Source organism: Andrena cerasifolii, chromosome 10, assembly GCF_050908995.1.
Source record: "Andrena cerasifolii isolate SP2316 chromosome 10, iyAndCera1_principal, whole genome shotgun sequence".
In the NCBI taxonomy this organism is placed as follows: domain Eukaryota; kingdom Metazoa; phylum Arthropoda; class Insecta; order Hymenoptera; family Andrenidae; genus Andrena; species Andrena cerasifolii.
In genome coordinates this window covers 7,214,483-7,228,488 of record NC_135127.1, presented here as the reverse complement: position 1 = coordinate 7,228,488, position 14,006 = coordinate 7,214,483, and the positions used below count along the sequence as shown (strand labels likewise).

Genomic DNA, 14,006 nt, shown 5'->3' with positions numbered 1-14,006 from the left:
GGCCAGAACGGCAAATTTGAGTGCGGCAAAATTGGTTAATTGGGAATTTATGAATATTAAATTGTTTATAAAACAAAAGGCTTTCGTCATTCAACAAATACCTATCTACAGAATAAGTTCAGTCACTCTCGAAAATTATATTTTAAAATAATTATTTATAATTAAATATAAGGGCGGCGGAGGAGCTAGATCGGCCTGCGAATTAATGAATCATATATACTTCATCCTTTTTACTTTCGAAATCAAATTTCTGTACTCACAAGTTTGAATTTGCAAACACTTTGCCTTTCAATCTTTCCCTACATTTAAATAGTAATTCCCAACTTTCTAACGATCAACCAGACAACAGTATTATGCAAACACACGCGGAACTGATTCGCGAAAAGTGTCCCCAACGTTTCGCAATTGAAGCCACTCCAAAACTGAGAAGCACGTGGATAGACAAAAATTGGAAAGTTAGAAAGACCGGTGATTGCCCAAGCGATGTTTCCTAATTCTGGTCACACGAATCTCCACGAAATTCCATTCTCGAGACGCAATAGATGTCGATCGAAGGGAAATTCTTAATATCCCACATCCCCGAACCCCATTGAAAAACGTATGTGAGAAACGATATTCGAGATGTATTCCCGATGGCGCGCGATGGAGAGCGTCTTGAGAATTGTGTCGCGGCCCCGAGTGCACAGATATCCCGGGTTCTAACCACTCAAGAAAATATTATACCTTTCCTCGATCCACCGTATTGCGATCGCCACGTTCCGCGTCCCGCTGCTTCGATTCCAACGATGTGTTATTTGAAACGATACAACTGTCGGCAATTTCCCAGAGTGCGGCACGAACAAACGCGAAGCGCCGGCTTCACCACCGAACTTTCAGATTGGTGCGTGTTCCTTTGTTTCTTTCTAGCGGTTATACAAAAATCGACTTCTGAATAAACCGATTTTCGAATTTCAGTATTCCCCAAAATACAATTAGTAAAAGAATAACGCGGATTTCTGACTCGATTTTGTGTAAAAATGGCTCAATTTCCGTACAAGGGTTAAATTCTCGTCCACCACTTGGATATTCCTAATAATTCTACAGCTCTTCAGTATTGTCTCCTGCGATTATTTTCTAGGAAACAATATATAATTGCCACATCCTCGTTTGACGTATTTCCTCATCTAGAAACGTCAATGAAGTGTTAGCGAATCGCCACTCGTAGCTTGTATCCTTTTATAGCCAATTACAGAGGTTCATTCTACTTTTATTTATATAAATCATAGCGAAGTATTTTTCCATGAGACGCCAGATTGACATCGAGTTCTCAGAATCCACTTATTATCGATTTCAAACGAACTCCTTTTCTTGCACAACCAAGCAAAGCAATTCTCATTTGCCGGGTACATGAAAGTTCTTAACACAGCATCAACCTACTACTTCCCCACCAATGCTCGTTTAATAATACCTTCGCGTGCCCTCCAAAAGGGCCCTGTTATCGCAGAATAGGTAGCCAAAAGAATTTCGGTGGCAAAGGGTTAAACACGCAGGCCAGCAGGTTCCAAACGTGTTGTACTCGCCAAAGGAACTATGTAGTCCATAATGAGCTCGCTCTTTCGCTGGTGTAGAGAAGTAGTAGCGTGGTTGCTGTTAGTCTAGACCCCGAGGTTCCATTGGCCATTGCAAACTGAATTTCCGATAATTGCTTTCCGCACCGCCTAAAATGATAATTAAATTCCTGGTCGCGCTATTACCCATGGCAAGCCATTGTCGTCATAATGGCCTTTCCAGGGAGCACGGCGTAAGGGAAGTCCTGGCTACATTTAAGGATGCTCTATAAACAACATCTCCGGGGGTAATGAACAAAATGGTGGCCCCGGACGCGTGGGGGGGGGGGGGAGCAACGTTTAATTAATCGTGCATTTACTACACGCGTTTTCTGCGCCCCCGCTTCAAAACAGCCTCTGTTTATGCGCGCGCTGTCCCCGCGAACAGCTGCGCGATACGCTTGGAATTATGGCCCGTGTAACAGCTCCACGAGGGATGTATGTCACTCTGTGCCAAACCCGCGAAAGAACCGCCGAAATATATTGTGCAACCGGCGGGAGGGAAAAAATTGCTGACGCGAGCTTTGGGCATCCCCGTTCTAGCGGTGCATCGCAGCAATAGGTTCGTAGAGATAATAGTAGGTACCTACAGTCTTCCAGAGTAACATATAAAATAGAATCGGCAGGTTCCATTCCAGAGCACGCAGATTTCTAAGTTTTCATGGGATAATTATTATTGTTATTATTCGTCTTTATTACTTGGAAACAAGTATGAAGAACAGTAATGTATAAAGAATAGCGAGGTAACAGGCGAGGCTGCAGTACAATACTGTTAGAGGCCTAACCGTAACTAAATAACTAAAACTAAAACTAGGAAAGTAAAGAAACGACAGAAAAATTAAGAGAACAAATTATTATGACGCATCAAGGTAGAAAAGCATAAACGTAGATGGACAGACAGGGGCGAGACAAGGAAAAGAGAGAATATAGAGGTGACTTAGGAGAACGAATTTAGCCCTCGAATATTAGGCGGAAGGGAATTATAATGGTGAGCAGAAATATAGGCGAGGAAAGAGTCAAATGCCAATGCAATTTCGAATCGAGTGCCCATGCTTACAGTATTTGGAACCACTCCAGGATTCTCAGGATTTAATTTTTGGGGAGCCGAGTTGAAGGGATAGAAATATTTTTAATGTAAATTCAATGAAATTCGTTAGGTGATTGTAAAAATTTATTTAAAGAACAGAATCCAGTTGTCGCTTCTTTTTACAAAGCTCCTCCTTTGGGGGGTGCTAGGGCCTCTTGGAGCCCCTCTGGATGCGCCACTGTTTGGAACGCATCCATTCTTGAACGAGTATCACCTTCAACATCAGCTAGGACACTTATATTTTTGAATTAGTATTCATTCTGCCAATGGCACCCAGAAGGGGCCAAGGGACTCTAGCACCCCTAAAGGAGGGGCTTTGCAAAAGGAAAAGAAAACTGTATTTTATGCTTTAAACAAATTTGTATAGTGACCTAAAGAATTTTATTGAATTTGAATTAAAAATATTTTTATCCGCTCAGCTAGGCTCCCCTCAAGATTAAATCCTGAGTGCGCCACTGCATTTTTGATCGCCACTGCGGCTCTTCTTCCAAACTCGTAAATTTTGATGTAACTCTCTTTGATCTTCTCAACTTTGGATCTTCGATATTTTTTTTAGCATCTACCTACTTCTTCCTCCCCAAAAACAAATGCAATGAACTCTGAAATTGAATTCGGTGCATCGAAACGATTATTTATTAGTAGTTCGTCTTGCGAGCGATCGCGCTCCTTCGCGCGTGCCACCTTTCATTATCAAGTTTGATTCGACAACGTTCACTTTTGCGCCGGCTGCCGCGGCTCGTTTCAACCGACTGTCCTTCGATCGACGGAGAAAAGTTGTGCGAGTAAAACGATTTGAGAAACGCGGCCCGATGTGTTTCCATCGGGGAATCAGCCGCCAATATGCCGCGGAATGATTAGCGACGCCTCATAATTCGGCGAAACGGTTTAATCCGGGCAACCGATGGTGCAGCAATTTGCTGTAGATGCGATTTACAGTGATCATTACGGCCATTCATCGGCGATTAACGGAGACGTTGATTTTCGGCGCGGGACAGTCGCGGGCGCAGTCGAATTTCGAATTAGTCGGCGAAATTAACGCTACAGAGGTGCGATTTTAATATCGTTTCGATGCTGTTGACAATGCCACGCAAATACCGGCGCTTCTGTTCTGGGAATTTGCAAGCTCGAAAGTTTATTTGTACGCTTGATATCGCGCTAAACTGCAGGTAATTCTGTTTATATTAAATGTAAAGGTATATGGTAAACGTTGGCTAATAATTTAATCATTCGCATTGTTATCGGGGTCGTTTATAGTCAGCGTTGCTGATTTATTGCGCGATAATTGCAATTCTGCTGCGAATTATTTATTCGCGAGCGATAATATTTGAAATAGATGAATGGTCCCGGTTACTCTTCGTTTGCTTTGAAAGTAACAGTAAAAGAGGGAAAGTAATCGCGTGCATATAATTTTTGAATCGCGAAAGAAGGATAAAGTGTTAAATTATATTGGAAGAAGCTTATTCTGTGAGTAGAGAACATTCAAATTATTTGCGCGGGCTGAAATTTAATAAACAAGTACCAAATAAAGCTTTATAAAAAAATAATTTCAATATTCTGTATTTTAGAATATTTAATTCACTCATTGCACTACTAAAAAACAAATCACAGCGAAGTATAACAATCTTTTGGGCTTTTCATTTTACAAGAACATTAGATGTACTACAATTACTATTAAAATTTTAATATAATATTGTTCAGACATAAACTTTTACATTTAATTGTACTTAAATAAATACATTCTCAATTTCATTTCCACCAGAAAAGAATCTACTTACAATTAAATCCGATACGGTGATGTGGCAACGGATACCACGGTCGCAATTCACTCCTAATTTCGCATTCATCATGTGTCGCCGAAAGAGACAGCGTTCGAATCACCCGCGTTGCCATGGGGCAACGGTAAATCGTGAACGCTATTGGTCAGCCAATGGCGCGCCGCGGTTGCGTTTAATACGCCCAGACGTCGCGCGGCGGCGCCACTGGTGCGCGGCGAACACGCAGCAGCGGCGCGCACAGCGCCGCTCATCGACGGAATAGAGCGAGACCGGACGTAAGAGAGAACGAGGTAGACTCGTTCGCGTTCCGCCGAGGTGGTGCAGTTTTCCAGTGTCGCGTAGAGTGTAGTGTTTTTCTTCCTTTCCCCCCTCGTTTTCCGTGGATCGAGTGTAGTGTGCGTCGATGAAGCGAGCCAGACCTATCCCCGATGATTAAGGAGTGCATTTAGGTAATTAAAGTATTCTCTCGATACGCGGCCGCGCCCCATTAAAACGCGATCCCCGTCCGTTCGGGACGCCTCGCGACGACGAACAACTACGGTGCGCCACCATAGCGCACACACGCCGCGCCGGCGTTATTGCCCGTTCTGCACGGCTCCTCCACATTAATTAATCCGCGTATTACGCGTTGGGGATCGCGGCAAGTGCAGCGGCGATTAGCGAGCCCACCGTTCGTTTCGGAATAGATTCCGCGTGTGCTGTAAAACCGTTGGCAAAGGTGTGCACGGGAAGGAAGCCGCGAGCCCCCACGGTGCCGGGAGGGAGACGGCGATTCGCAGCGTGGTGTGACGCCGCGTCAACGTTGATTCGGTCGAAAGAGTCGGTCGAAGGTTCGTAAGCAAACGATGCCGGGACGGAGTTTTCTCGCTTGTTCGCGCGCGAACCTGTGCGGTACGCAGTAGGACGCGGGTAATAAATGCTGCTCGGCTAGTTAATATCTTATCGTTCGCTGGCGCACGTCGGGGGACCAGTGGCAATGAGGCAGCAGTGTTTTCGCCGCCGCGTGTATCTCGTGGCCGTATCTATTCTAGCGTATTCCGTTGGCTGCGTAATTTAAACGAGCAACGCGGAGGATAGGGAAGCGTGGCTGGTTCGCTGCTGGCAAATCGAACGATCGGTTCTTTCCTCGTCCCCCTTCTGCACCGTTCCGGATATTAACGAAAGAGGGAGAGAAGAAGAGATACAGAGCGAGACACACGCGGAGAACGAATGCCCCTGTGCGTGTGTTGCGAGCGAGCGTGTGCCAGAGAGACGCGGGGGGACATTCTAGCCTCGCGATTAGTTTTCTCTCGCGACTGTACCGCTTCTGGTCGTCGACTTTGCTATCTGCCGTACCTTTTTCCACGCATTCGATACGCGCGCGCCATATATACGACCGCGTGCTACCGTCTCCCCCGAAACAATGCTGCATCTCGCTCCACGCTTTTGATCCCGAAAGGGATGCAACTTCTCCACACGTACGCCTTTAAATGTGCTCTCTCCCACTAGGTAGACTGCATTGTTACGTTTCCACTGTGCCCATCGCTCTTCGTATTAGTCGTATCTCTCGTCGCAAACGTTCGGCCTCGCGAATTTGTATACCGTTTCCGCCTCGATGCGTTCCAATGGTAACTGTGATTAGCCGGGTTTCATTCCTCCATTTTCGATTACGGAATGTCGCGAAACGGACGACGCACGACTTCCACGGATCGTGTAGAATGGGATCGCAGTAATCCCGTTGGAGGATTACGGTTTATCTTGTGTATCGATAGTGCGCGAATTACGGGCTAGGACGAAATAACTATCGCGTTCCGCGGAACCCGTTGGCCGGTCGCGTTTATGGAAAAGCCGGTTTGCGTGTTATATAAAGAGCACCACGGTTTCTGCTCGTGGCGTGCGCGCGAGCACGATCGAGCGAGCTGTCGGTGAAAGAGAAAATTTCGCGCGGAATCGGCGATACGTTGGCAACGGGACGACGTGGACATTTTCTCGTTTCCGATCCTCGATATTGTCCAAAATTTTCGTTATGCATTCGACGACCGTTACGGCCGTTTCGAACCGGCACTTGACTCGCGTAGTGAAGGAGACGGAACGCGTACAGTCGGGGACAAAAGGATAGCGCGTTCTATTAATTATTCAATTTTCATTAGACAGTTTAGACGGAAATGTAATTATTTGTAAGCATGTTGCTTTGGACACAAACCTTCTTAAAATTCATATTTTTAATCGAACGTGTTACAAAGTGGTACTCCAAATTTTGTCTGCTTAGAATATCAATAACCTTTTTCTATTATCAAAGGAAACCCGCGTACAAATTTATCTATTTTAGTAATCTGTTGGCTTTAGTAGATTAACTAATCTAATTGTCTCTACTCATGTATACTATATTCCTCGAATTACCCAATATTTTGAAACCGTCACTTGCACACATTGCGCTAACAAGGCCCCCCAACAGTTTTCGATTATATTTAGATCCGCGCGTCTCTCTAGCTCCGCTAAAACATAAATTACATTCCGTACAAGTGCATGCTTCGAAAAACACATGGTGAGAAGACAATGCTCTTCAAACAGTGCACCGTTTCCTTCCAAATAATTCTCTCCATCTTCGCCTAACTAGAAAATAATTTATAACTCCACTCACTCTTTATAACTAGTAGGTAACAAACGCTACAATTTATACATTCGAACGTAGCCACCTCTCCCCACAAAGTAACCCCAACGATATGAAACGCGCAATCTTCGCGTCCGCCCGGCATGAATGAACAAAATCGCAGCGATTCCACCACGCGCGTCCGTGCCGCGGGAATTATGGGCAGATCGTGATCGCGCGAATTAGTCGGGGCGACGGGATCGTCCGTTAACATTACGCAATATCGTCTGGTGCAACGACCCTCGTTACGCTCGCGAAACGATGCTTTTACGATGACGGACGAGAAGCGGCCCCGCGCGCGGATCGCCGCTCGCGAGCCGCGGCGCGTTCGACGACGGTTTTAACGATACCGGGCAGCCCGTCGGCCGTCGGTACCGCGCACGCGGAACGCAGCAGGTATAACGGAACGCAGATTGCACTGAATTCCACAGTCCAATTGCATTGCGGGCAGCAGCGGAGCGAAACGGTCACAGTCGACAGTGTAGAGGCGCGTGGTCGCGATTAGAAAGACAGGGGAAGGCTAAATATAGGGCGTTCGCGTTACCCGAGCTTTTCAATTTCAAATTCAGATACTCCGCGATGCGCGGCGTCGCGGCGATTAGCGTCGCCCCTACGCGTAGCAGCGCCGCGCGACGTACGTACGACGAATAAAGGGACGAAGAATGGGAGTTAGACGGCGCGTGATCTCGAGCTCTCGCCTGAAATGGTCGCTTTCGCGGAGGGTAACATTTGTTAGAGTAGTGCTTGTGTATTAAGTGTATTAGTTAACTTTGTTTCGCTGCTTTTTGATACCGTTTCGGCAGTTTGTGTCGGGGGATCAATGGTCTTAAATTTAGTGGGAAATCTTTTTGGCTTTACTTTCGGAGCTTTCGATTGCTAGCATGTTTCATGGAACTTAGACTAAGTAGGTCAATCCGAATGTTTCTTCGCGAACCACGTGCCAATTTCTGCACAATGGAAGATATTATCGAGCTCGTTTTTCAGACGATAACGATCGGCGTATGACTTCTATCGTCCAATGTATTATGGTAATGCGCTTGTGCATTAACATTGCCGATCACGATCACTAATGATGGACACTAATGCGATTCCAACACACACGTTGCTCATTATTGCCAACGTACAAGCGTTACTGACATCCTTATGCAAATTCTTACATTGAGATGAACAAAAAAAAGTTGCACATTTGCAACACACCGCATTAGCTGCAATTAAAAAATTACTGCCACTTAGTCGAATTGAAATATCAAAGAACCGGAACAGGGATTCTCCTCAATGATCAATATTAACGCGAAACATACTACTTGTTCGAAGCACACAGTTTCTATTAATTTATTCACAACGCGCCCTCTATGAATACTTTCAAGCGTATCCTCTGTATTCGGCGATACAAAATCGACAGTTGCAGCGCAACAGCGCGGAGTGGGTCAATATTAGGCAGAGAGATACGTACAGCGCGTGCGGTGCAATATCAGCGCGTAATACGCTCGGTGCAATATCGTCGTAAAATCCACTAACCGTTAAAAATGCGGATACCGCGCCGGGATCGATATATCGGACCGATGGAAAAAGTCCGGGCCGAGATAACGCCTCTGTGCGCTGATAATGCGGCATGCAGAACATGCGACCAGTGTCTCTTTGTCGTAGCAAAGTGCTGCTCGCCGCGTCGCGCGCACCCAGCGTGCACGCTGAAAGCGCCGTTCGTAACGGACAGAGGCAAGAAAACCCGTCTGGCGCACTTTTACGATTGGGGCCCGAGGGGGGCACCGAGAAAGGGGCGTAGCGACGAACGCTGGTACCCCCTTTCCGTTTCCCACAGAGAATGGAGCGAGCGCCGTTTATGAAGTATATCTGGCTTGAATCTGCGTGCGCTGGTTCGGCAGAAACCGCTTGTCTAATTATGATACTTCATTCGCCGCTAAAAGTAGGCAACGTTGGAAATTGAGCTGGATGATTGTGCGAATCGAATGGGGGTGGGAAATTGCAGGTGCAGAGGGAAAATTCATATTTTGTTAAAGTAGAATTTATTCGTCTTTAGCTTCTAGGGGTGTACGGTTACCCGAAATTACGGGACCAGATTTGCGATTCGGGAGCGGATTTTCTTGCTTAAGGGTGGATTGCGCCTTGTTGAGCCGGAAAGTAGGTAATTCTTTGTGAATTTTTTGTGCGGAAACGGTTCGACAAATTAATTTGAGGGTTGGCAGGCTGTTTTATTTTATCTTGAACTATTGTTCTGAATTTTTGCGTGACAGTGAAAGAAAAAACATGGCAGATACAGAGAAAGCGTTGAAAAATAATTGGCTGGTCCTGGCGTTGACGGATAGTATTATAAGGGTTATCGAAAACACAAAAGGAAAAGAGATTCTTAATCTATATGAATGTGGCTATCTGTGGTAGTAGATTTATTGCCGTATCTCATACCGTTCCTTTTTTATTTAAAAGAAGTTTTCTCGATTTTGGGGTAAAACCTTTTTCAGATTCAAAAGGACGCTTCATCTTCTTCGAAAGCCTACCACAGATAGCCACATTCATATATATTAAGAATCTCTTTTCCTTATTGTGTTTTAGATAACCCTTATAATACTATCCATCAACGCCAGGACCAGCCAATTATTTTTCAACCCTTTCTCTTTATCTCCCATGTTTTTTCTTTCACTGTCGCACAAAAATTCAGAACAATAGCTGAAGATACAATACAACAGCCTGCCAAACCTGAAATTAATTTGTCGCGCCGTTTTTGTACAAAGAATTCACAAAGAATTACCTATTTCTCGGCCCAACAAGGCGCAATGCCCCCTTAAAAATTGCAAGACAATTTTTAAGCTGTAATTTTACAGTATGATCAGATGTAAGAATTTTTAAGCAAGAAAATCGGCTCCCATATCGCAAATCGGTTCCGGTAATTTCGGATACCCGCACGCCCCTAATAGCTTACCATTTTATTGATTGCATTTTTTTATGGAATGTTTTGTTATATGAAGAGACGATAATGGGTTTGCGTACGTTTTTGGGTAGGTGCCGTAAACTGGGGGTACATTGGCAGTTACTGAATATGTATTGAAGAAGGAAAAGGATAAATATGTTCTGCTTTTTGACACTTATAGTGCAATCGCAAAAGATGCGATGTTATAATAGGATACTTAAAGCAAATGTAAAAATGGTAATTTTTTTGTTAAAAAAAACGCCAATGTTCCCCCAGTTTACGGTATATTTCCGGTAACTTTGTGGATGAGGTTGAACGCAGTATTTATTCAGAGGAGGGATAATGTAATTAGGAAAAGTTTTAGTTGTTGGTCAGTCGATACGATTGCCAGTGGAGAATACTAAATCTTCATTCAGCAAGTTATCCACGAATACATAAGAGAATAAAGGTGTAGTCACACCCGAGAGAGTAGCAGGGCTGTTAAATATTCGATTTTATAATTATGACGCACGCTGCACATGATTATGATGCGGTACCGATGCACCCACACGGTAACATCAAACGATAAATCAAGTAAATGCATTTGCAAAGTGGTACATTTATCTTATACTAATCTCACATCAGTTTTTACAAGTTATAGTTGTGCAGTTGCTTTAGCAAAAAATTCTGAGTCAACTTGTCAATAAAAAATGGCTAAATTCTTCTCGAAAGCTGAATAATTCGCATACAAAATTAGTAAATGTAGCGTTTATGCTAAACAGAATTAGTTAAATTGAAGAGTTCTTATAAAAACACTAATTATTGTAAGTGCCAAAATGAAAACATATTTATTTCTATCGGAATTTGATTTTTGGCACTTACAGTGTTTTCTACAAGAACTCTTCGATTCATTAGAAGCATTTCTGATCAAGAAACGATCCACTGAACACCGTACTTACAATATCCAGAGTAAACACAAATTGTTTCGAAAGACTCACTGCAAACGAAAGCAACGGAACGCCAAAACGTCTGGTCCTTCAAACACAGGCGACACCGTTTTCGTTCCAGAGGAAAGAAATTCCGTGGTCCTCTTGCAGACGAAAGCGACCGAACGGCAGCGAGATACACATCGACGGAATGGACGGTGAACCTTGAACTCGGGATTTGTATAATTGCATTCGGTGCATGAAAGTAAAATAAGCAACGGCGTACGCGCTCCTGGTGCCGGTCCGTGTCGTTCCCGAGCCGCACTTTTAGGTGTTTATCGCCTGACCTGAAAACTGAACGCGCGAAGCCATAAGGCTGGAAGCATTACGCCTCATTTCCCTACGACGCCTACCCATTTCGTAACCGTGAATCCCCTTGCGCGTTTCGTCGCAGGGACATTGGCGCGCGACCCTCGTAACATCCTAACTCGATGATGGGTAATCATTCGTCGAACACCCTTTTACACGTTAGAATCTACATGCACAGTATTTTACTACTCTACACATTCCTCGCCATTTGTCTTTCGAGTATAATCGGTGCGATCATCACTTGGCAGTGGAAAGTTTGAGTATCTTTAATAAGAAAGACTTGATTGCAAAATTTCATACGTTTCACAGAGAAATCATTTTTCCAAGGTATACCTCACCCTAATAATTACAGTGATTCCCAACCGGTGGGTCGCGAAGTGTTCTTTGGGGTGACGATTTTGTATTTCTTTATTTTTCTTTTCTTGTAAATATTATTAAGTTAGAATTGTATTCTGAAGTACCTATTTTTAATATCTTTTCTTTACCTTATTAAAAATACCTGTACCGCCAGGATATTCCAAAGAATCAGTTTGCGTAGAAAAGAAAATGTAGGTATAGCGTTAATTAGAGGAAAGTGCAATTGCACTTTTCTGGTGCAGCGTTGCATTGAAGAAAGCAGACATATGTGTATCGTTACCTCATTCTATTTTTCGTCTATCCCGTGCTGAATGATCGAACAGTTTTTCCTTATTAAAGTTTATTTAGAGCCATAAAATATCGCGTGATCTGAAACTGATACACCGTAATGCAGTGCAACTGCACAGCAGCACCGTTTAAAGTATATTGCAATACTTCCATATGAAAGGTTCGCGTTGACGGAACTGATTTTTCCATCCTCGCGTCGCGTCGTTCAATTCCCTCGTGGTTTTTCTTTGTGATAGAAAGTTATATTTAAGTGGCTTCTCTATACACGTGCCCGTAATGAGGAAGCGGTTCGTTAGTAACGACAAAGGGCAGAGAAGTGCCTACGTTATACACGCAGGCGTTCAAAACACCGTCGATCCGGAACGGAATTTTTCTTATAACCGCGCGGAAAACAGAAATACAGCCTTGGCGGCGCACCGTTGGCTATGGATCGTGCGGGGTATAGCCCGGTTGGGCGCGATTCACACGATTCCTGGAAGCCTTGCGCATCATGCTGACGGCAGTGACGCTGCGCGTTGCAGTTATTGTAGCAGTTGCGCTCGTGGTTCTGTTTCCCGATCCGCGTGTCCTGATTGCGACGAGAATAGAATCCACGCGGCTGTCGTATGAAGGAACAGTATTCTACGCCCCATGCTCGGTTCTCGAACAGAAAATCGTTACCCCTTTCGCCTTGCCATGGAATAGGCTCTAATGTGTTTGAGGGGGATACCACTTTGAGCATAAGAAGAAGAAGGTTGTCTTTTAGAATTTTTTCTGTGTCTGTTAGAACATTGTGAGAATCTTTGTAATGAATTTTGGGACTGATGGGAAATTCGATGAGTCTTCCTAGTGCGATGTCCACTTTGAGTCGCTTTAAGGCTCCCACAAAGCAACGCGAAGCCACCCCGTATAAAAAACTGCTGCCTTATCCGATCCGCGGCGCGGAGCGGATATTCGCGTTGGTTTGGGGGAGCCTTTACTGTGTGCAGAGCTTCTGTGGTTTATGGGGCTGTCATAGAAAAAGATTAGGATTTTTAGAATGTATATAATTGTAGTTATCTGTGGATGTATGGATTGTCGAATATATTAGTTTGTTAAGGGGTGGCAATGTTTTGAAGGAGGCAGAGATATCACAGGAATTTTTAGTTTTTGAAGCTTCTTTTCACAAAGTATCGCAGAAGACCATTAAAAGCCCATACGTTTGAGTATAGAGAATTTTATTCTGAATATAGACTCAAAACTTCAAATTAGTCGTATAAGTAGTTTCTGAGTAACCTAATGAAAAATTCATTTATGAGAGGAATGGTCTCTTTATAACCAACTACCTTATTCGAGCATTATTTCTTACCATTTTACTAAAGTGTCCTTAAAATATCAAACTCTAATGGAATATAAATAAAACACAATCTTGTGGAGTTCTCAAAATGCGGAGTCCTCAATATCCCCCTTAATAAAATATAGTATTTTAAAATTATACAAACCATTATCACTGAAGACAAAATTAACGACAGCACAATACCTACTGTTTTAACGTTACCCTGTTTTATCGATGATTTACTAATCTGTTGAACATTTTGATTACAGTGCAAGGACTGAGCATACCTGGGAGCGTTTGAGAAGCACGTCCCCCGAGACCCCTCCAGCCAAAATCACTCGCCTTACCTCTCCCCTGTCCTCCTTATCCTCCTCCACACCCTTTCCCTCCGCAAATCTCGAGAAGAAAACACCCCATCGCAATCACAGAATCCGTGACTTCGCCATGGACGGAATGGATGCCAAACCAGCCTTGAACGACGATCCGTCGGTCACCCTAACCATCCGCCTGATTATGCAGGGCAAGGTAAGAAGCATTAGCATGCCTCCTGTCGTACTTCATCGATTAACGTTGGTTAGGTGGTTCGTTAACCTTCGTGGCCCTTCGGGAGCCACCTGTTAATCTTGCAACGTTAACTGCTCACTGGGCCACGAAGAGTTAACCAGACGTTTGGAAAATCCTTTATATTGGGCTGAATGAGTCAATTCAGTGCGGAGGGGTAGTAATTGCACTTGAACAAAATCATTGAAGCTATTACCTACAAGATGATGCAGCGTTTACTATGAATAATACG

At 44.1% G+C, this 14,006-nt stretch overlaps 1 protein-coding gene across 13 annotated transcripts in view; it reads left to right on the top strand.

The window, feature by feature from the left end:
• Mub (poly(rC)-binding protein mub) overlaps positions 1-14,006 on the top strand; it is a 231,255-nt gene that overhangs the window by 161,948 nt on the left and 55,301 nt on the right. For 11 of the 13 annotated variants that reach the window (XM_076821232.1, XM_076821238.1, XM_076821227.1 and 8 more), the window contains one exon: positions 13,483-13,738. In XM_076821232.1, the coding sequence (XP_076677347.1) occupies positions 13,483-13,738 (256 nt within the window). Of the gene's footprint in view, positions 1-4,691; positions 4,898-5,004; positions 5,279-13,482; positions 13,739-14,006 lie in introns of those variants that run through there. The other 2 variants (XM_076821233.1, XM_076821234.1) reach the window with 2 other exon arrangements.